Genomic DNA, 22,657 nt, shown 5'->3' with positions numbered 1-22,657 from the left:
CCCTCATAAGATTCTACTACATTGCAGCTTACACACCACAATAAATTTATAGCAATTTTGTGAAATGGAATGAAGTGATCAGGGGCTGCGTATTTACTGCTTGGCTGTTCCTTTCACTGCTCTGCACTTCAGAGGTAGAATAAAAAGGCAATCACAGCAAATGACAGCTTCAGAGTGGAGTCTGATTACAGTCAGCTTTGCAACTGGAGCTCAGAACCAACTGGTATTTTCTAGACTAGACTTGGAACTGAGCTATAAGGAAATACAAGACTTAACTGCTCCCAAACCAGCCAGAACAGAAGACAAGAAATAATTTTTAAAATGTTTTTTTTTTCCTTAAAGCAAACATAGACTTTGGAGTAAGGAAGGATGCTGAGCAACCTGACAAAGTGAGATGCAGCCAGTCTGGTCTGAAGTTCACATGCCTACCAGCACAATTCAGCAGCTCACTGAACACATCCTAAGGTGGCAGGATTTTCCTTACAGCTACTAGGTTTCAGCATCTCAACACAATTTCAATCCATGTAACAGTAGCATCCTGCACCTAACTAGCACTCCTTATTCCAATTTCTTTGAGCAAACACTGCTTCTTTTGGCCTCCCAAAAGAAGGATGTGTTTCAGGGCAAATTCAGCATCTGCTTCCATGAGAGCTGATAATACTTTATGTCAGTCGGGATCATCAAAAATAGTGTTTTATTTACATTTACATTTTCATATTCAAATTCAATACAAATTATGAAATATTTACAACCATTTCATTTGTACTATAGCTAAGAAAATGCATTGCTTTCCCCCCCAGATTCTTAAGTTATTTATTGGAGGCTCTAAGACAAAATCCTACTAAACAATAGAAACTAGTCCAAGATGCAGAGGTAAAAAAATAAAGTGCATTTAGAAGATGTCCTTAGTTACCTTCCCTGGACAAGGCCGAGTCACTTCTATTGAGGCACCCAGTGCTCCTACTTGACCCCATCTCAACTCCACACAGAGGACAGACAGCTTCTCCAGCCCTCTGTTACACTCACGGGACATCAGCTCTCCCTGCAGCTTGTGCACTTGAGCAAGACAATGTACAGCAACAGTCAGCATTTCTCAGAGACTGGATCATTTCTGAGCAAAACACAGCAGATCCTTCTGTAAGAACTATCTTTTCATCTTCAGCTGAGTCTTTCCTGAAGTCATCCCAGACTCCCACAAAGCCAGGGCTCTGCCATATTGCTGGTGCTACAGATGGTCACAGCTCCTCAAATCACTTGAGGACCTTTCAGACTGACAAACTAACGAGGTTTGAAAAGTTCCTGCAGTTGTTCCCTTTACAGTAAGTGAGATTTGGCCTGTCAGCTTGCAGCTCTCTTTTCTTCCCCTTCAGGAATGTGTGGTTGGCAGGCTGGAGTTGAGAGGTAGAGAATCAGTCGGTTACTAGAGAACCAAAGACACTGTGGACAAAATCCAGTTTGACAAGCATTAGTTTGCACTTTCTCCTATCAAAATAGTGCACTGAAACATTAAATACCATGTTGCTTTAAACAAAACTGTCTCATAAATAAGTATCAGAACAATCAAAATAAATTTGTTGACAATGAAAATCCACTTGAATGAAAATAACAAACAACAAAAAACCCCAACTCAAAACAATTCCCAGTGGAGACAACTAGGAAACAAAAAAATCTTCTCACTTAAACATGGTAGAGAAGCTTTGCTGAAGATGGAATTCTTGTTTTAGTTAAAATCTGCTGGTTTTCTTTATATTTAAGACAGCTTTATCTGGAGAGTGTTAAAGACTCCTGTAGGAAATACAGTTTTAAGAAAGGCAAACCATACAATTACAATTTGGACAGGTATATTTATCTAAACATTGCCAACGCAGGATTTTCTGCAACAGTCTTGCAACTTTTGGTTCATATGGAATGGCAGTAGGCAGCTCCTTGCAGAAGGCTTGCACCACGTGGCTGGGCGTGTTCTTAGGACATGACTTCACGAACAACTCTGCTTTCACAAACTTGTGTTTCATCTCCCTCAAAACCTGGGTTGTCACCACGTGAAAGGACAGTCACAGTGGAGGGCTGGGATTCTTCACTCACAGGATGTGTGTTGTCACCTGTCCAGAAGAAAACCAAGTCAAGACAAGTTAAAAAGTGCTGCAGCCAAGTGTTACCATCCTAAAGCAAACCACACAAACTTGATTTGCACAAGCTCAAAAAACTGCATTTTCCTGCAGAGATGGAAATCCAAGGCCATGCTCCAACTACCTCTCTCCTGCTGCCCCTTGTTAGTCTGGGAGATCATTCTTGCCCCTGCCTGTCCTTTCTGGAGATGCCTGCTCAGCTCAGTAGTGCTGAGCAAGCTGAAGTTGTGTGCATAAGCCACAGAATCCAACTAGGAGGATATTAGCTGGTCTGTTATCTTAAGGCTGCTGAAGGCAGGCATCAAGAGCAACTCCTAGAGACCAGGCTCAGGATAAACTGAGGGGAACCTGGGCTGATTTGGAGAAGGCCTTCTCCCTGCAGACTAACCTTGTCTGGCTGATGTCCCTGTGTGTCCTTCCCACTTCAAGTGAGAATACATGAGAATGACCCACGTCATGTAATGGCCCAGCATGCCTTGAATTGCTTAGAGGGATGCAATTTCAACTTCTGATGTTTAGCCTCATAGGAAGTGTCCTCTTCCCTATTGGGGTGCTTCAACAGGGCACTCCCAAACACACACCACTCGCTGTAGCAACATGTCCTGCAGGAGACAGGCAGCAAATCCCAAGTTTTCCCATCAGCTAGGCTTCCCATGGGAAATGGAGCCTCCCCTTCCTAAGGCCAGGCCACAATTCAGGGGATAGTTACTTTCATTTGTTTACCTGCAACCTTTTAATTTTTAAAGCTAACAGCAACACTGAGTATGTGTGTGTAAAGCCGAGCACTAAAAAGACATTTTCAATTTGTTTGCTCTTGTTTAAAAAGATAAAGTATTTGGAAAATCTGATATTCTTTACAAATTAACACTCTCCAAAGCCAAGGATGACTCAGCCTTGGCAAATCTGAAATTCAATTGAAGTATCTGTCTTCTCTATCTTGCACCATCTAAGCTAGAGCAAGACTGACTCCCCACAAGTTTTTTGTAACTACTTAAAGCAGACAGATCTGGCAGCAAAGCAACACTCACTCATCCAAATGAAATCTCTGAAGACAAAGGGACAAGGGACATCTTTGGAAAAATCTCTTTGCTCTTGAAGTAGTAAGCCTCTGACTTTGAACTATTCTTTCATAGGCTTTGTCTTTTAATTCACATTAAGGTTGTGTTTCATTTGAATACAAAGACCAAGTGTCAGAGCTAAGGGCTAAAACAGAAGGGAAGATTAAGATGACCCTGAAAAACAAAGTATTCAAGCCCTGTGAGATGCTATGAAGGCAACTCCCCCTAATTCACAGGCTAAGCAGCCAAGTGCAAATGATGTAGCAAGGCAGATGAAAGAGCAGACATACTTTCTGATGGTGCCTGTGCCTCCTGAGCAGATTCATCTGGTCCCTGTACAGAATCATATCCAGATGATGCTGTTTCACTAAGGTTGTCCTCTTCATTAACTATAGTGACAGTGGATACAGGTCTTTGGCCACTGGATCCTGGGGCTTGCACAGGCTCAGAGCGTGGTTCTACATCCAGCTATGTGAAAAGAAGAGAAAATGGTTAAATTACAACTTGGCAGGAGGGTGCATCTTTCTGGGAGAACAATGCCTGCAAGGACTGAGTCTGGAGCACTTTTACACTCACAGAGGGAAAAACGTGAAATGGAATAAAAGCTCTGCTGTTATCAGAGGGGAAATCCAGTTACTGCCTAATTGAGTGGGAAGCTCACAGCTTCTGCATTTTTGCCCAGTATCAGGAAAAGTCTTCTTTCCACTCAGTGCAGATCTGTCCCCCCAGACAAATGCTGGCTCACAGTTTAACTGACCCGGGCAGCATCAGGCACTGGCAACAGCATCTTCCTCTGGCACTTGCAACAACGAGCAATTACAGAAGACATCATACTCCTGATGTATCCTAGGAAGTCATGCAGTTCCAGAAATTCATACCTGCTAACACATTCACTTTTCAAGGGCTCTGGGTACTGAGCAACTAAGAGAAGCTGGTTTCAGGGACAGTGTGAGTTGTTAAAGTCTGCCTGAAGATTTGAGAAACACCCTTAGCTGTGAGCACACAAGAGTTAAGAGCAATTTTTCCATCAGGCATGAGTCAGCTCTGGCTGACATTCTGCCCAAGCCTTTAGGTGACACCAACTCACCAGGTCAGCTGCAGGCTTCCCTAAAAGGGGGAATTATTCCTACAGCATCTGGCCACACACATGGCACACCTGTGCCCCTCTAGGGGCAGCATGAAAAAGCTGAAGGAGTGGCCACAACACCAGGGTAACACTGTGACTGGCAGCTGCCACCACAGCAGGCTGCTGGCTTACCTCAACACCCAACACTTTGAGGATGTCACATTTGCACAGAGGACACGTCCCGTGTTCCAGAAGCCAGGGGTCAATACAGGTCTTGTGGAAGACATGGCTGGTGGAAGAAGGTAGCCAACAGGTTAGGTTTCATTCTAGGAAGAATTGCTCATGTGCCAGCTACGAAGGACCCTTTTGTAACACCAAGAATTTATTTCCTCTAGAATGGATGACCTTATTTTGCCACAAGTTTCAGCTGAAAGTTATGGATAGCTGATCTTTCAACCTGTACCTGGATTGTGCTTATTAGTACCCCAATACAACTTGCTAGGATTCAGCATTAACATTTTTGCTACACCTCAACAGTCTAAAGCTGTTTTTCCAAAACTGTGTACACTACATTTCCAGCTGATAATTTAAATGATACAACTATGGACATCTCTGCCTTAGCTTTAAAGTTAACTTCTGTCATACAGATGTAGACTAAATAGCATTTGTTTCTGTTGTAATTACACAGGCAAATCATTTCACAGAGTTATGTCCTCAAGATAAACTGTACTCCCACCCATTTACTGTGTCTGTGCAACCACTGTGTATTCCAAGTGGATATTTGGCAGGCTGTACACTCAAGAAAGTAAATATAGCTCAGCCATCACAGATGCAAATGTGTGCTTCTATTAAGACACTCAATTCCACAATGGGTTTAAATTAGGCCACAGATTTAGGAGGATGACTTGAAATCTTGTGATCTGCCTGTTCCCTCAGCCTGAATAGAAACAGCAAGGCAAACAAGCACTGCTCAGTATTAATCAACCCTATTATGAGGTAAGTGCAAAGATCACACATCCAGTGCTCAGCAGCCCACACTCCAGCAGGAGCCAAAGATTCTCCAATTCAGCTCAAACCACTGGCACTTCCTTCCAGCTGCACCCACCTCATGTTTGGTATAAAATCTGAAACTTTCTTAATGCCTGACTATTTTAAGTCCTTAAACTTAATACTGGACTTGTGAACTTCTGCAACTATAAATGCCTTCAGTTTGACTCTCTGGGCAAGAATGCCCTTGGCAAATACCCACACCCCAGGGACTCAGATACCATCAATGTGATTCATAGGAACATTCCTTTGATTGGTTCTTTCATAGATACAGTTAAATGCTTCCAGCAAGTAGGGTCTCAGTGTTGAGGTCAACCACCAAAATCAAGCATGTTCTTGCAGTAAATATTAGTTTAGAACTCACATGAGGGAAAATTTAATATGGTTGATACTGGCAGATATCACCACTCATGAGGATTATCAAGTCCATGAGTCATTTTAAGCTAGCATGCCTCTGAGAGCTGCATTTGGGCCACAGAGGAAGGAAACATCACAAATGTATGTAAAAGCAGTATCAGAGCAAATGCAGCAAATTTGTGTACAAAGAATACAATCAAAAGACGTTACTCCACTCTTACCCAAATAAGTCATGCTTTGTTTGCAGGTTCATACCAAGATTAGAAGGGTTTATAGGAAAATAATGAGAAGTCAGGTCTCCTATCAGGCAAAGTGTCTAGAGCCTGTCTACAAGTTTCTGTACTCATGGCACTTAGTCCATTACTAAACAAAACTACCCATGAGCATAAACATGACAAGACAACTGGATTATCATTAACATACATGCCTGAAAGGTTATTGAGTTTTGGGGTTTTTTTTAAGTATTAAGCATTAGATCAAGGGAGTTGGTTGATAACACCTTAGCAGACCAATGTTGTGTTACCAAAACAGCTTAGAGGTCCTACAGCTTGTGAGCAGAGAAAGCCTTTGCAAAGCTGTAACCTGGTGCACAGGTAACTCCAGCTGAGATTTGCCAGTGTTTGACAGCACTGCTCAGCACACAACAGCAGCTACCCATTTTTCTATTCTTCAGAACTTCATTTTCCTACCTCAAAATGTTTACAAGTACTTTTTGTAACCCTCCCTGAGGGTCATGACACCTCTTCCTTTGCACAATTCAGGCAGTTCATGTGGCAGCCCTCTGATTTTAGAAGCTTGGCCAGAGCAGTCCCAGCCAGCAGGCACAGGGGGAAATCCCACAGAACAAGTTTCCTTAAGCCCTGAGGCAGCTTCATTGCTCACCTTAGGAGCAATCACATTAAAGCCTTAGAGCTTCACTCCTGGGCTTCCACAGCAGCACAGCAGTGAGGTACAACAGGAGAGAACTGTAGAAAAATAAACTGCTATAGCTCTATATTGCTCTCTGTTTCAGAAGATGCATACAAGAACAGAAATGCTTTCCTCTAAACTACAAAAGCCAGCATGTTTTAACAAATTTAGCAGAAACACAACCCTCTAGTAAACAGTAATTAACAGAATGAGAAACAGGCAACGTTTTGCCAATTACCTGCAAGTTAGTGGTAACATTCTGATACACCAGCAAAGGAAGAAATCCTTAAAAAATCCTGGCATCCCACAGGGACACTGTGGCCTGCCAAGTTATGTGTGTCAATCCACTCACAGGGGAAGTGATGAACACAGGCCATGGGGGCACACTACAATTGTGTATTCACACTGTCTCTGTTGTCCAAAACATTGTTTTGATAGATATTCAAGAATTCTCACTGTACAACAACTTGAGGAAAGTTTGTTAACAAACATGGCAGAATTTTGGATAAAGGGCCAGTCTGGAAGACAACTTACTTGCAAGTCAGAACACGCATCACATCATTTGGCTTGTACTGCTCAAAGCACACAACACAGGAATCTCCATCTGGACCAGTTTCCTAAAACAGTGAAATGAAGTTACAGCTTTAACACACTTTGAAAGCTTCCTCTGAACTCCAGTCAGATTTACTTTATGAAGGGGTCTAGCTAGAGTCATCCACGATGCTCCCAAATAGAATCTTATAGAAAGACACTTCGTGGATTACTCAGAGTCAAGCTGACACTTCGAAAGAAGCACTGGAAGTTTAAACCCATGGTTTAGAATTCCAGCTGAAACTGTTATTGGATTACTGGAGGCACTAGTGTAGGGGTTTAGAAACTGCTGCCTCCAGTTTTAGTTACAAGAAGAGCGAGGGAAGCTGATGAGGTACTAGTTTATGTTTAGGCCTTCATGCCAGCAAATTACATCCTCTCACATCAGCAAGACTACAAGCAAGCAGCTAACAAAATAAACTGGTTTATATTGAACAGAATTCTTGAGGCATGGAAAAGGACCTGGTCTGAAAGAGGAACTGTGTCTGCCACCAAGAGTTACAGGCTCAGAGAGGCTTCTGCCTCCTGCTCCAGTACCAGGGAGCTGCCCAGGTTTCATGCCAAGGCTGTGCTGAATGCAGGGGGGGTCACAGGGTCAGTCCTACCTTGTCCCCTTCCTTCAGGGTGCGCAGCTGCATCTGCTCAATGGCCTTCTTGGCCCTGGCCCTCAGCTGCCTCTGTGGCACAAAGCAGTCTTGGTCAGACACTGCCATCTCATATTCATTTACTAATACTTACCCAGGTGCCCACTGCAAGCAAACAACAGCTTTAAAACCCCCATGTTATCAGAATAAGCCAAGTAAGCATGACCATACTATTTGGAGTCAACATGAAATGGATTTTCAGGACATACTGATGCAGCTTCTGACTGGATGACACACCAGACACACATTTATGTCTGCTTTGGTTGTAGCTAACCTTCTCACAAAGCACAGGAATTATAAGTGTTTTTTAGTTTGAGAAGATGAAAGATAATACCTTGATCACATTAGACCCAGCTAAAACACATTGAAGCTTTCAAACTGACTTGGTACAGAAGACTGAACATGGAGTTCAACAATCAATTGTTTTATGTTATACTCACTTTAGGACATCTTCCTGCCACAAACATTCTGGTGAAAGGTGAGAGAGATTCTTTACCAATCAGCCCACTTAGCACCATACACCCTGAACGGCTCCTCTGCTCCCACAGCTTTACAGCTTGCCTGGCAACTGCTGCTCTCCAGCTGTCACTGCAGTACCTGGGGCTAGCCCAGGAGCCAAGCTCTGTGTAAAGGCCACAGGTTGGTGTTCCTGACTCCAAGAATGGCACTGTCCTCTCCCTACCTGGTGCACTTCAGGCAGCTCTGGCAGTGCCATCCCAGCACAACACTAACCTCGGGGACACACCAGACTCGAGTTTTGCAGCTAACCAAAAAGCCTCTTTCCAGTCCCACTGCTCTGTGCAGGAGTCCCACACTGTTGCCTTTCCAGCATTCCATCTCCTCAGGCATTTTAGCTCAGTTACATGAAAATTTCCCAAGTGCTGGTGGCACAAGTACAGAAGGACAAGTGGGACGAGGGCTGTTGCTGACACCTAACAATCTTGCAAGGACTGGCCATTCAAGTCTGCACAAGATTCCTTGTGCTAAAGCAGTTAATAGCAAACAAGTTGATTTATACATCCCCCTGGGACCCTGTCAAATGGTCCTAGCAGAAAATGAGCTATTTTTGTATTAGTATTGATTTTAGGAGTTTAATAGCTAGCAGCTACTAACAACTGTCAAGGAAGAGAAATACAATCCAAAGGTGAGGGATGCAGACATGCACATTTGTTTATAAACAAGATCTACTGACATTTTCTTGCAAGTTTGTGAAGTTCTGCTGAAGGCATCAATATATGTTTCTGTGTGTCACTTATGGTTAACTTTGAAATGATGTTGCCCTTGTCAAGGTTTGAGGCTGAAGCCACAGGGCAGCAGCCACAGTACTGCTGCTTGCTGAGGGCCCCAAAAGTCTGAGCAGCAAACGTGGCAACATCAACTGAGCAGGAATGCAGCAAGACAAACACTTCTCATACATGGCCAGCACTGTCACCACTACTTGCTCTTAACTGAAAACAAAACTTTCTAGGAATGTACTCCCTCAGACAGTATCTCATCTGCACATCTATGTCAGGCCAAGCATATTAGACAGGACCCAACTGGCTGCACTGTTAATAATTTACTTGAAACAATATTTTAAGTTTTGCATGGGCACCAGTTTAATTGCTTCTCGTTAAATGCATCAATGACAAAGTCACCTTTAACACTGATTTTGGCAAGTACAGCAGAACAGCCCTCCAGGGGATGGAGAAAGGCTGCAGAAGAAGCTTTATGTGGAATAGTCTACCAGGATACTCAAGCCTGGAATGTCAAAGCATTTTGTGAAGCCAGGTTTTTCAAAAGAATGTGACACATTAATTATATTAGAACTATAAAATCCCCAACACGGAAAAAGCTAGAAAAACAAAGCTAAGTTGAGGAAATAGAATCAAGATATTACAAAACAGGTCAGGTCCCAACTCCTCTCCAGGCTCTGGCAGGTAGAAGTAGTGAGGTATCTAAATGGGAAAATTAGGTTTGGAGTCACTCAGTCCTAAGTCTTCCTTGTTCAAAGCCGCCAATTCTACCTCCAGCCCCTTCTGCATAAGGGTGCCTTCCTGGCACCCTGTGAGCACAGCCATGGCAGTGCAGACCAGACAGCTCTGAGGAGGTTGGGAACTCCTGCTTTTCTCCTGTAAGCTAAGGAAGTTCTTCCCCACAGGTAGCCATTGCCATTGAAGCAGTTTTGAATTGTTGGAAAGTTGAGCAATTTGCCTCCTCCAAAGCCATTAATTAGGTAATTTCTCAGCTGCAACATCTAATCTTTATGAAATCAAAGGAAGCAAAGACTTGAGCTGAAATTAGAAACCAGGCCACAGATAACATCATGGGTCATTTTGCTCTATTAAGAAAGGTTACTATATTGAGAACTGAATTTGTCAGTACTCCACTGACTAGAAAGGTAGAAAGCCACCTACCACACTTGCCTCAATTATCCACCTTCCTGCTACTGACCTCCCAGTGCAGGAAGAAACTGCAGAGGTGGAGACTTCAATTTCAGGCCCAGAAGAAAAGAGGCATTCAAGAAGGAACTAGCAGGTTGCACAGTGTAGCTTGCTCAAGAGGAAAGAACTGCTCTGGTTTAACTGTTGGGTTAGGACAGATGTGCTACCAAACTTCTCTTTTCACTTGGATCAGAAGCTGACATGACTGGCTTTTCTCAATATTCACTCAAGTCCAAGCAACCTGGGTTTTCAAAGGGCTGAATGGTGACAGGAAAGCCACCAAGATGTGCCATACAAGCCAGGAGGTTGTTTGACTAACATTCAGTACTTCCTGGAGCCAAAGCACTTAAAACTCTCAAACTCTGATCTGCGCTAAAATCTAATCAGCAGCTAACAGGGCACATGGCAGCATCACCTTTTACTAGTTCACCCGAACTAACAAGCATTTTCTTGTTATTCTTTACTTACCTCATCACTGTGAGGGCAGTGTGAGATGTCAGGGTATAAAAACAATTGAAAACAATTCTGGATTGTCTTAGAGTTTCACTTTGACAGAACAGTATATTTTCACACCCTGACAGCAGAGAAGGTTTCTTGTATTTTTATACTCCACAAAGCACTTCTTGGGGCTCCTTGATTTCAGTCCTGCTGAAATCATGTGGAACTGGCATGTCATTTATCAGTGCTATTTTTTCAATCTGCAGCAAGCTCCTTGTGCCCTTGGAACCCAAGACTTCTAGCCAAGCAGACTGCATTTTCCCAGTACCAGCTATCACTGAGGCATTAATAACATCTGCAGTTTCCTGAAAGCCTTATAGCTCACAACTGCACTCTTAAGTACCTTCAAAGGAGGAAAGATTTAAATTTGATTTAATGAACAGTGCATAGGGCACCCAGATTTTCCTGCTCGGATTTATTTAGCATTGTTAAACAGAGCTGTGAGACTAAGACAGATGGCAGGGTATTGAAGGAGGGGATTCATCAGCAGGAGACTGCATCTCTGTCCACAAATGTCAGCAAGAGAACAGCATCAGCTTAGAGACAACTCCACATTTCATCCAGGAGTGGCAATGTTACTTCTCACAGGCAGATGACAACTTCCAATATTTCCAACCCTGAGTCTGCCACTGTAATTCTCAGAAAGCTTTCAATCAGAAAGCAGCTTTCAACAAACAGCAGCTTTCAACAAGCAGCAGCCCCCCAATCTGTAGCTAAAGTCATGCCCCATTTTGCAGACACACTTCCAGCTGTGCCTCCTGTTATGGCAAGCACATAGGCAATGCTATGTGGGAAGGATGAGGGTCAGCTAAAAGCAGTTTAGCTCTCTCACAGCCCCCACTACATCAGCATTGGGGCTACACTGCAGTTCAGGGAATATTTGCAGGAAACACAGTTAGCTGAGCACAATCAACTTTTCTCCATGCAGTTTACTCTTGGCTGTACTTTAGGAAAGTTTTAAGCTGAGCAAAGATGTATCTCTTAGCATTTTAAAGATCAAACAAATTCAGTAATTTTGGTACTTAACCAAAACTTACAAACCTCAAGATCCACACCGTGGAGGGATGGAGGTATAAAGAAACAAGAGCACAAACTCACCTGCTCCCTGGACTGGGCCCTTGCCATGATGAGTCTCCGAGCAGAGTAAGAGACATAGCAGCCCACAGTTGCTGCTGCCACAACGAAGAAGGACACAGAGATGAAGAGGATGGTGAAGATGTTCATGGACAGACTGCGCTTTTTGCCCACTTCGATGACCATGGTGACCCTCAGGCCGCTCTGGATCCGCTGCAGGATCTCCATGCCCTTCAGGTTGCCAATCATAATTGCAACAATCTTTTCAGCACCTGCAAAGAAGGGGAAGCCATGCTCAGTTCCCAGCTGCTGTATCAGAGGCATTGTCCTAAATGTCCTGCTTCAAGTGCTAAAGAAATGGCTGTGGGAAGTTTCTAAATAGTATTTATAGATTCAATATGAACTGATGGAACAAGTGTCACCACTGTGTGTTTGTCCAGCTGAAAGTGTGTGCCATTACCTATGAGCATAAGTGAACCATGTTTAGGATTCATTCCTCTCCACAGCATTCCTCACTCCTATATAGGACACAGACTGTCCTATTTTAGACACAACACTTTGGTGATTTACATTTTAACATGCCTTTGAACTACATGAAGTTAAAAATAAATCCTCTACAGAGTAAGGTCACTGGGGATTGTGATATCTGTGTAGGGATTGCTTCCTGTAAAGGATCCAACTCCCTCCCTGCTGCTTCTTAGCACCTCTTTTCTAAATTTGACAGTACTTTTGAGTACTTCCCCAGACACTGAGCAATCAATACATAGATCACTCTTCACTTCTGTATTTTCAGTAGCAATAGAAAAATTATTGAGGGAAATTGCATTGTGAAGTCTAAGTGTTTTTATGAGTTTCTACTGCAGATTCAGAGGGAAGTAAATATGAAGGGAGATGTGCTCCACTTTTAAACAGTTGGGGGCAAGATGCCAAATGCCATCCTGATTTTAACAACAGGTTTTATTGGCTTAACTGAACACCACAACAAGTCAAAGGAACCAAGGTGTTTATGGGAGGAAGAAATTTCAAGCAACTCCAGGCAAGCACAGACCAGAGCAAACTGGTTTCCTTTCAGTGACATGCAAGGGCTGGAAGACACTTGATACCATTTCCAGAAACATTAGAAAGTCCCAATATAACAGAGAGGCTCTTAAGAGGGTAAAAAAAGGGAGAAAGGGTGATGAGTAAATTATCACTGCTCTCTCTAAACTAAAAACAAGAGACCAGCTAATCAGGAGTCTCACTGCATTAAACCATCACCTGAAAAATATTCATAATAGACATTGCATGGGGGAAGAATAAAGACTGCTACAAAGTGCTATTTTTAGCTAACCCCCCGGCCAAACACTCGTTAATGGGAAGGTCAATTGTTTTTCCCTCTGCTGAGTTACTCAAGTTATTTCCCTCTGCTGAAAGTTATTCAATTTTCAGCTACCAAAAAACCCTAGGATTGGTGTTAAACCACAAAGGCTGTCTTTGGAGAAGTGTTTATTAGTTTTCCAGCTTGTTCACACAATGCTTGTGATCCAACACAGCAAGCAACTTTCCTCAGTGGGACAAAACTCATATTTTATTCAGAAAGCTCCTCGTAAAGACAACGACATCACACAGAGAAGAGGAAAAAATAAGTCTCCCAGACAGCAACTACTCTTAAGGATGAACTAGGGCTTATACATCACATATAAAATGAGCTGGAGTTAGGTGTTAGCAGCAAGCAAAGAAGTCAGAAGCTGAGATTGCTTTAGTAAGCGTGGAAGAAAGTGTGGAACAACAGGCTGCAACAATGAGAAAATAAAAAGTCTGCAAAAAAAAAAGGCAAAAAACCCCTGTTCCCCTATATTTCTGCACGTCTCACAGTAAATCTGTCTTGTAACCACACATGCACAACACAAGACACAGAATAGCAATTCCTATTAATGAAATGTCACCATCAGCCTGCAAAACCATTCCAGCTACTAAGCCATCCTTTGTGAAAAAGTTTTACCCTTAAAGAAAGAAACCTATTCCATTTAAGGTTCAGAGTGCATAGTTCACAAGGATGCCATCAGATGACAGCTTCAATCCTCCCTGACTCTTCTCAACCCCAGAGATTCCTGCTGCAATTTCAGCTCTGCTTTAGATGAACACATGTGAGTGGCCAGCTGGTGGCCCTGGCACTGGCACAAGGGCAGAAGTGAGGGGCCACTTCCATCAGCACATGCTTGTGACAACTTCTGTGCTTCTATAACAAAAGCAAGAGGATCACCCCCACCCAATACATCCTGAGCTGCTGCTTGGGTCTCATTATGACGGGAACTGAAACATGTTATGGTGGCCTTGAGACCACCAGCCTAGACAGGAGTCCTGACAGGGCTCAGGCAGGAAAAAAGGTGTTAGAGGGGTGTCTTAGGTGGCAATGCAAGATGCAACCAACAGTATGTATTCTATTGCCAGCTGTTAAAACCAGAACAAGGAAGAAGCCAGCATGTCAAACACAGCCTCCAACATTTTGGATCCCATCATTTTTTCCCCCTCAGCTTTCTCAAGAGTCTGAAGTTTTGCCTCATCTTTAATCAGACTGAAATTAAGTGCCCACAGTTTTACCAGTATTCCTGCACTCTTTCCAGAGAGCACCCTGTGCAAACAGTGCCTCTGCTATGGCACAGCCACGCTGCTTCTGCCCCGGACCAGCACAGCTCACCCCAGTGCTGCCAGCACTACACTTGGGAATATCCCCACCCCATCCTTGCTGCTGGTGGGATCACCAATCCATTTCAACAGCCCAGCTGGCAACCACATAAGCCACCCACTCAGAAAAAGCAGAATGGAAGAAATTACTTTTGATTTTGAATGTTTCATATATTTCTAAAAAAGAAAAAAAAATAAGGGAAGTGCAGACTTTTGAGTTTGAATTCTCAAAGAAGGAACAGGTTCTCCTTAACCACAGCACCAGAGCAGAAATGCTATCTGAAGGTTCTTTCAGGAGATCAAATACAACTCCAGCCTTGGTGCCTGGATCATTGTTTTTATCTACAAGATACGGTGCTTGCAGCACAGAGCAGTAATAGTTGTGCCTTATGCCAAAGGAGCTAGAGGTATTCCCCTGGCACCCCTCCAACCCCTCCATCAGCAAAAAAGGCATTAGGAGATCAAGCTATCTCCTGTTCTTTAACATGAAAGGCACTGTCAGTTTACACTGCAACCATTTCGTACCAGTTTGGCACACCTGGCTCCTCAGGCATGTCAGAGGAGTATCTGATAGCCTATCTTCCATGTTCAGAAAAAACAAAAATACTGTGTCTTGAACACTGCTTATCTCACTGCACTTGAATAGTAAGAAACAGGATTTCTGGTGGTTATCAAACAGGCTGGTACAAGCTCACTGCTATCTGCTACTGTAGGAGGAAAAATAAACTAGCAGTGTACACAGGCTGAGCTGGCATTGCCAGCCTTACATAATTCACCTCAGACAAGAGGCCAGCACTGCACAGAAAGCCATCAAGTCTCAGCAGCACTTCCCACTCTGGGACACAAGGGCTCTCCCTGGCCTCAGACACTGAAACCAGACCCTGCAGGCCAGCTCTGCTCCCATCCACGCTACAGTGTGGATTAAAAAATAAAGTGCTGACTGCTGTCATCCACAGGAACAAGGCAAAATCTCATCAGGAATGTGCCCATGCCCACAGTCATCCTCCATCCCAGACACTGTCAGAGGAAACACCTTTATTACCCTGTGATAAGCTCTCCCCTTTGCAAGAGGGGAAGGTGATTGAACTCATAGTTCAAGAGAGAGACATATAAGCCTGGATAAGCTGACATTGTAGGCTTGTTCCTTCTTCCCCTGCTTTGCATGCTGTGCACAAACATTACCTGGCACCAAGATAAAAGAATCATTTACATTCAGGTTATTTTGCAGTCATTTAAAGCTACAGCCCCTTATGATCTAAACTGCTTGACTGAACTGCCTTTTCCCTCACACTATTACCTAAGCTTAATTAAATCTACTTTCAGCTTGCTTTACTTGACATAAGGCACTATGTCTGATCTCTTCCTCCTAAACACAGAAGCCTTTCCACATACAGGGGCAAACATTCACACAAAATCATGGAATGGCTGGGGTGGGGAGGTTCCTCTGGAGATCACCTAGTTCAGCGCTAAAGCAGGGTCACCCAGAGCAGGCTGCACAGGATCACATCCAGACAGGTTCTGAATATCTCATGAGGGAGACTCCACAACCTCCCTGGGCAGTTTGTTCCAGTGCTCAGTCACCTTCACACTAAAGAAGTTTCTCCTCCTATTCAGATGGAACTTTCTGTGTTTCAGTTTGTGCCCACTGTCCCTTGTCCTGCTATGGACACCAACAAAAAGAGTCTGGTCCCATCCTCCTGATATCCACCCTTAACACATTTGTGTGCCCTCATGAGGTCCCCTCTCAGCCTTCTCACCTCCAGCCTAAACAGGCCCAGTCCACTCAACCTTTGGTTGTATGACAGATGCTCCAGTCCCTCATCATCTTCACAGGCCTCCTCTGGACTCACTGCAGGTGTTCCATGTCTGTCTTGAACGCAGGAGCCCAGAACTGCACACAGAACCCCAGCTGAGGCCTCACCAGGGCAAAGCAGAGGGGCAGGACCATCTCCCTCACCTCTTCCCAATGCACCCCAGGATCCCACTGGCCTTCTTGGCCACAAGGACACACTGCTGGTCATGGACAGGAGTCCACCAGGGTAGGTGGGGCTTCTTCACAGAGCTGTTTTCCAGCAGATCAGCCCCAGCCTGTACGGGGGTATTCCTCCCCAGGTGCAGGCAGCTGCTAAACTTCATTAGGTTCCTCTCTGCCCAGCTCTCCAGCCTGTCCAGGCCTCCCTGAATGGCACCACAGTGGAATACTGGAGCTGGAAACCAACCTGCACTCTAGTCAGTTTAAATAGTGTTATTATTTGTCAAGTGAATCCCAGAGTTACTCACCCTTTTTTCCTCCCCCTGCTTTTGAGCCTTGAAGTCTCACAGAAATGCTCCCATCCCCTAAATCTTTGAAGATTTACAACATGAAATCATGCTCTAAAACAGCAGCCAGGACAGTAACATTTTTCAAGGGCACAGCCATGAATGAGATCTTGTAGGACAGCTCTCTTTACATGCTGTTTGGGCAGCGGCACCTGCAGGACTAAAGTACCACCCTTCAATCTAGCAAACAGCATCTAAAACCTCCTGGAGAAACAGCAAGCAAAATTCCTAATGAAAATTCTTTGGTGAGTTTACTCAACAGTTTTCAGCAGTTTTGATTTAGTAAATACGTTGCTCACCCTCTCTGAATGAGAATGAGCTCACCACTAATATCCCTGGCTCCCCACATGCTGGTGGCAGCTCAGTGTTCACTGGGAAGAAGAGAGCTTGAGAAAGCTAATGGTAAAATGATGTAAATGGGCACAGTCTCAGCTAGAAAGCATCTGTCTGTGAAGCGATGACAGGTCCCAGGGGACACAGTGGGGAGCTGTGCTGAGCTGACTGCTGTGTGCTCACCAGCACACTCAGGGCTGGAGGCAAACAAGCACTGTCGTTGTTTTAGTAACATGATGTCCCTCACAATGAAGCCTCTGCCACCACAGCTGTCGCTGAGGATTTTAATTCATCCCTTCACATTTCAGCAGCCCAGTAAACCCAAAGTGCAAGGGCACTTCACAGACCTATGCCAGGCTGCCTAAGGGATGATGCCTACCCTACAGTTTTCCATGGCACAGAGGTATCTAAGTTATATCAAAAAGAGCAAGAGCAGGGATCAAAGCTGTCAACAGCACCAGCTAGTCCCATCCAGTTTCTCAATGCCCCTCCTGTTTGCTCACAGACTGCTGTGCTGGGGGCAGGCCCAGTCACTGTCACCCCACCATCCCCTGGGGGTGGGGGATCAGGGTCACCAGCCAGACCCATGTGCTACACTTGCTTATCTGAATGCCACCACAGCTGTGACATTAATTTATTCTAAACCAGGCAGCCAGGAGAACCAAACTGAGTTTGAGTGCATAAAGACACAGCTCAGCACATACACATCAAAAAGCTATTTTCAGATGCAAAGAACTACAAACTCCAGACACTACAGACTGCAAATACCATCCAGACACAGCAGATGCATGCAAGGTCCTTCTCAAAAAGGAACTGTAGGAAAGGCTTAATGATCTGCAGAGGCTCATCTGGCCATAGCCAAGGAACATGAGCCAAGGTCATTAATTGGATCCTCCATCCTCATTCCTCTCCTCAGATGTTCTCAGCACAAATCTTCTCTCACTGCAAAGTGAGGTGCACTATTTGTTTACTCAAGGCTTACAAAGTCTCAACACAGCCTGCCTTGGGATTACAATTCTGACTCAATCTTTAAGAGTTCTACAGCTCCCATCAGCCTTTCTATACCTTGGCAAAGTTTTAGCTTGTTTCTGAAATCATACCTCACAAAAAGCAGTGGAGCACAGCTAGACACTTCTGCCATACACTGTTTTCTCCAAGCATATGGAGGCAGGGCTTCACCTCAGTGAAACTCCTGCAGAATAAGGTAAGCAGCAGTGCTGCATATTTAACCTTTCCTTCCCCTTTCACCCACTGATGCATGTTTACACTTGAACCAGACCTTGTTAGCCTGATTCACGCTGTTACTGCTTGAGGCAGAACCATTCAGTTGTGTTCCCCCAGAATAAGCCCTCTGCAGATCAGGTGATGTGCTTCTCCAGTCTAGAGTTACACCATAGGACAGAAACCAAAGAAAATGACCACAGTTGCTTTCTGACCTGCAAAGAATCCTTCTTCACCAGCTGCAAGGAAATACTGAACAGCAAAGAATGCTTCCCACAGGCACCACCTTGCCCTCAAGCCAAAGCCACCCAACAGCCTGGTTCTACCTTAAGGCAAGGTCCACCTTTAACACAGACCAACTCTTGCCCTGCAGTTCTTTCCCCACATGCTGCTGGTTTTCTCCAATCAAATGTCTTTTCCAGAAGGTCAATAGAGATTACAGAGAGGTGCAATTATGAGCACACAGAACTGTACTTTGAAACCCTGCTCAGCCTGACACAGAGCGGTACCATCTTAAAACGTGCACAGTTAAAACTCAAGTTTGCTAATTGATATGGGTTTGTGCTTATAAACCACAAAGTAAATTTTACTTTGGACTCCATTAAATTCTTCATATGCTACCTGTTATAGATGATTAGGCAGGATTTGATCATATCTGATTTGGCTATTCACTGCATTCTGTTGTTTTAATTGCCAGAGTGGTTTGCTTTTTTGGGTAGCTTTTGTTGGTTTTTGGTTTTTGTTGTTGTTGTTTTTTTGTTTTTTTTAAGTTGGCACACCAAAAGGTTATATGGAGCACTGATGCAATGAAGAATTCATCAGACTAAACATGATGATTATAAGAAAAAGAGTCTCTGGAAGCAGGATGACTAGGACAAACACTGCTGCAAATAGAGGCCCATTTAAGTCTCTAAACAAGAAAGTTGCTTCAAAAGCCAAGTCTGAAGGCCCCAGAAAAAGGCATACTACACTTATAGACAAGCTTCTGTTAATAACTGTGTGTTTTGTTGCTGCCAAAGTTCTTTAAAGAAAAGTGTATTGTGCCATTCAGAGCCCACCCAGAGAGATCTTCCTTCTCTGCCAGGCAGATGACAGCTCCATGCCCCACAGGTGAGAGGAGAGCACTCAGTACTGCTGGTTTAATTGCCCCCCACCCCAGCAAAGCCATCTCCTGCTACTTCCTACTGCCTCAGCTTGGAGGAAGCATCTGGCCTTGCTTGGTTTCTCTTGATGGCATATGGCCCCAGCCAGAGCAGAAATGCAGCCAAGTAGGAAACCCAGACTGCAAAGTCACCAGCAGCACAGCTACAGCCACTGCAGACATGGTGGGAGGTGTAGTTGCACAAAGCCCATTCTTTAATGGGCATGGCCACCTTCCCCCCAGCTCCAGGAGAGTCAGAGCAGCCAGTGCCAGCAAGGGGGCCAGGAGAGGGGAGCCATCCCAAAGCACAGCTCAGCAAAGGGCACTGTGACCACTTCACCTCCCGAGTTTGAGGGGCAGTGCTGCAGGCTGAGCTCATCCGCACTGCACAGGGGATACCTGCACCTGGCAAACCGAATGAGGCTGATGACTTGCAGCCAGCTCCAGCCTGGCCACGCTGTGTTCAAAGCCTGCAGTGTTTGTCCAGTTTGACCAGAGAGCCCCCAGCAGGGGCAGGAGGCAGGGCTGGCCCAGGCACAGCTGTCACCAAAGCCCTGTCAGCAGGAGGAAGAGCCAAGAACAGGGACTTGCAGACAGACACAAAGATGGAAAAAGAACTCAAGTCCAGAGAATAACAAAAGGGTAGGTGGAACAGGAAAGAAAGTGAGGGACTAAAACAAAGACAAGCAGTAAAAGCAACAGCAGCAACAAGCTTAGCCCAAGCTTAGGTTAACAATTGCGCTAGGACATGGCAAGGAGGAGTCAGGCAGATTAAATAAGTGGTTGGACAGAGGCTGTCTTCTCCAAAGAGTCCCTGTCCTATTTGTCTGCAGCTCAGCTGGGAAGTTTCAACATGCCCTCGAGTATCCATGCCATCATGCAGGATAATCAGGACAGTTAGAGCCACTCTGACATAAATGCCTCAGCAAAAGCTTAAGGACAGCACAGGAAAGGAGGGAGCTCCTCTTGGAGCAAACCCTGCCAAGAGCCCCTGGCTCACGTCGAGAGGCAGCTCCCAGCAAGGTTGAGATGCTGTAAGTCTCCCAACAGCCAGGATGGAGGAGGGGCAGGAGCACATGGTCCTTCCCCTCAAGAACAGGTTCAGCAGTGACCCAGCCAGGCCAGCAGTGCCAAGGGAGCTCCTCCAAGAGCTGCAGGATTAGGCAGGCACACAGAACAGGGCTCAGGGCAGGGACGCTCTGTCAGTTCAGCAGGAGGAACTCGCCCAGCAATAGTCAGATCTCAATAGCATTTGTCAGCTGATGATTTGATTACATAAGAAAGCCTTGCCTCAGAAAGGCCAGAGCCTATCCAGACTGTATGTTTTGAATTCTTAAAGCAGAGTAGCAACAGTCCTACAGCTCTTCAAGATTCCAAGCTCATTAAGACAGCAAACCTCCAGAGGCAGCTACTGTTTTCTTGTCTCACCAGAACATTTGCCTCCACTGCTACCAGAAATCCTCTCCAAACCTTCGAAGAGGGTTGCTGCAGTGATATAATTATTTTTCAAACCACTCAGAGCTTTAAGACACAGCAGTCATTTTCATTGGTCAATTTCTCACCAGAAAACGGGGCTTCCCAAAGCAGCGTCACTTGACAGAACTCCAACACACCCACGAGGGTGCATGTCTGTCCAACAGCTAGACAGAGCCACCAAAGCCACTCATCCTGTCACACACAGGGCACCAGAAGGCATTTACACAGCTTTCAGCCTAGGTCTGTTCCTCAGGCAACATTAGCCTAAAACACAGCCAAATCTCCCTCTTCATTTGAAAGATGGGCAGGTCAGGAAAAGCCTTCCACTAAGTAGGAGACTTTCTATAGCAAGAGAAGAGGAGCTCTGTTATCAGCCTGTGCAAACTGGAAAACAACCTTTAAAGATCTTCAGCTACTTGCATTAGAAGAGGCATTTTGCTGCTGAAAAGTTACCCACAGAAGAGTCTCGTACTTTGCTTATGCCCGAGCTGGTTAGTGTTCAGGGCATGGGGAGAAACAGCACCTGAGCATGGAAACCCAGCCTACTTTACAGCCCCAATCAACTCCCACAGTCTCAACAGGCATTAAAAACCTCAGCATCCATCACCCCTTCAGGCTCGGGCCAGAAACCCAGGGCCCGGCCCGGCCAGAGCCCACTCGTCCTCAGCCCCAGCAGCAGCCAGAGATTTGGGACACGGTTACTCATTAATCGGAGAAAAAACAACATCATCAGCGCCTGAAACAGCACTGGCCAGTCCGGGCAGAAACTCCAGTGGCGCGGGGAGGCAGCGACATTCCCGGCTGCTCCCGAGGAGCCGCGGATGTGCGGCCGGGCCGGGCCCCGCTCCCGCAGCCCCCGAGGGAGGGAGGGAGGGACGGGGCCGCTCCCAGCGCGGGGACCCCTCTGTCTGCGAGCCCCCCGCCGCTCCCCGGCGCTCACCGTGGTGGGACATGGGCAGCACCTCGTTGCCGGTGCCGCGGTAGTTGTAGATGACGGCGGCGGCGGCGCCGCGCTCGGCGGCCCGGCGGATCTTGTCGGCGAAGGAGCAGCCGCCGCCGCGCTCGATGAGGGCGAGCCAGCGCGGGGAGCCGCCGGCCGGGGGGCGCCCCGCTGAAGTTGGTGAGCGCGCTGCAGGCATTGAAGGCGTCGGGGCTGTCGGGCAGCACCAGCAGCCCCTCGGCCGGCTGCAGCGGCGAGTCCAGCCCGTACAGGCCGCTCTCGCCCGCCTCCCAGCCGCTCCGGTTGCGGTCCACGCCGTTCTCCCAGGACACGTTCAGCCAGGCTGTCCACGCCGCTGCCGCCGCCGCCCCGCGGGGACCGGGCGGCGGGACGGCGCAAAGCAACGCGGCCAGCGCCAGCAGCGCGGCCCCCGACGGCATCCCAGCACGGCCCGGCCCGGCCGCCCGCCGCCTAAAGCCGCGCCGCGGCTGCCGGGGGAGGAGCGGGCGCCCCCCGCCGCGGCACGCCCCCGGCACCGCGCACCCGCGCATCGCCGTACCACCGCGCCACACCGCACCAGCGCATCACCGTACCACCGTACCACCGCACGGCACCGCACAATCACACTGTACCACACCGCACCAGCGCATCAGCGTACCGCACGGCACCGCGTACCACCGCACCAACGCACCACCACACTGCACCGCACCGCACCGCACCATCGCACCGCACCATCGCACCGCACCGCGTACCAATGCACCGCACGGCAC

General features: G+C 46.2%; 1 protein-coding gene across 1 annotated transcript; it reads right to left on the bottom strand.

The window, feature by feature from the left end:
• Window positions 1-703: 703 nt before the first annotated feature.
• On the bottom strand, window positions 704-22,327 carry LOC115914833 (E3 ubiquitin-protein ligase RNF128-like). The gene is given in 8 exon segments (XM_030967620.1): window positions 704-2,099; window positions 3,475-3,652; window positions 4,443-4,539; window positions 7,098-7,180; window positions 7,760-7,831; window positions 11,818-12,065; window positions 21,888-22,050; window positions 22,052-22,327. Coding segments are annotated over 8 exon segments (1,254 nt in total). The 3' UTR covers window positions 704-1,962.
• Window positions 22,328-22,657: the final 330 nt, after the last annotated feature.

Source organism: Camarhynchus parvulus, chromosome 4A (genome assembly GCF_901933205.1).
Source record: "Camarhynchus parvulus chromosome 4A, STF_HiC, whole genome shotgun sequence".
Classification (NCBI taxonomy): domain Eukaryota; kingdom Metazoa; phylum Chordata; class Aves; order Passeriformes; family Thraupidae; genus Camarhynchus; species Camarhynchus parvulus.
Note: the sequence above shows the minus strand (reverse complement) of the source record. Positions and strands in the feature narration are given on the sequence as shown.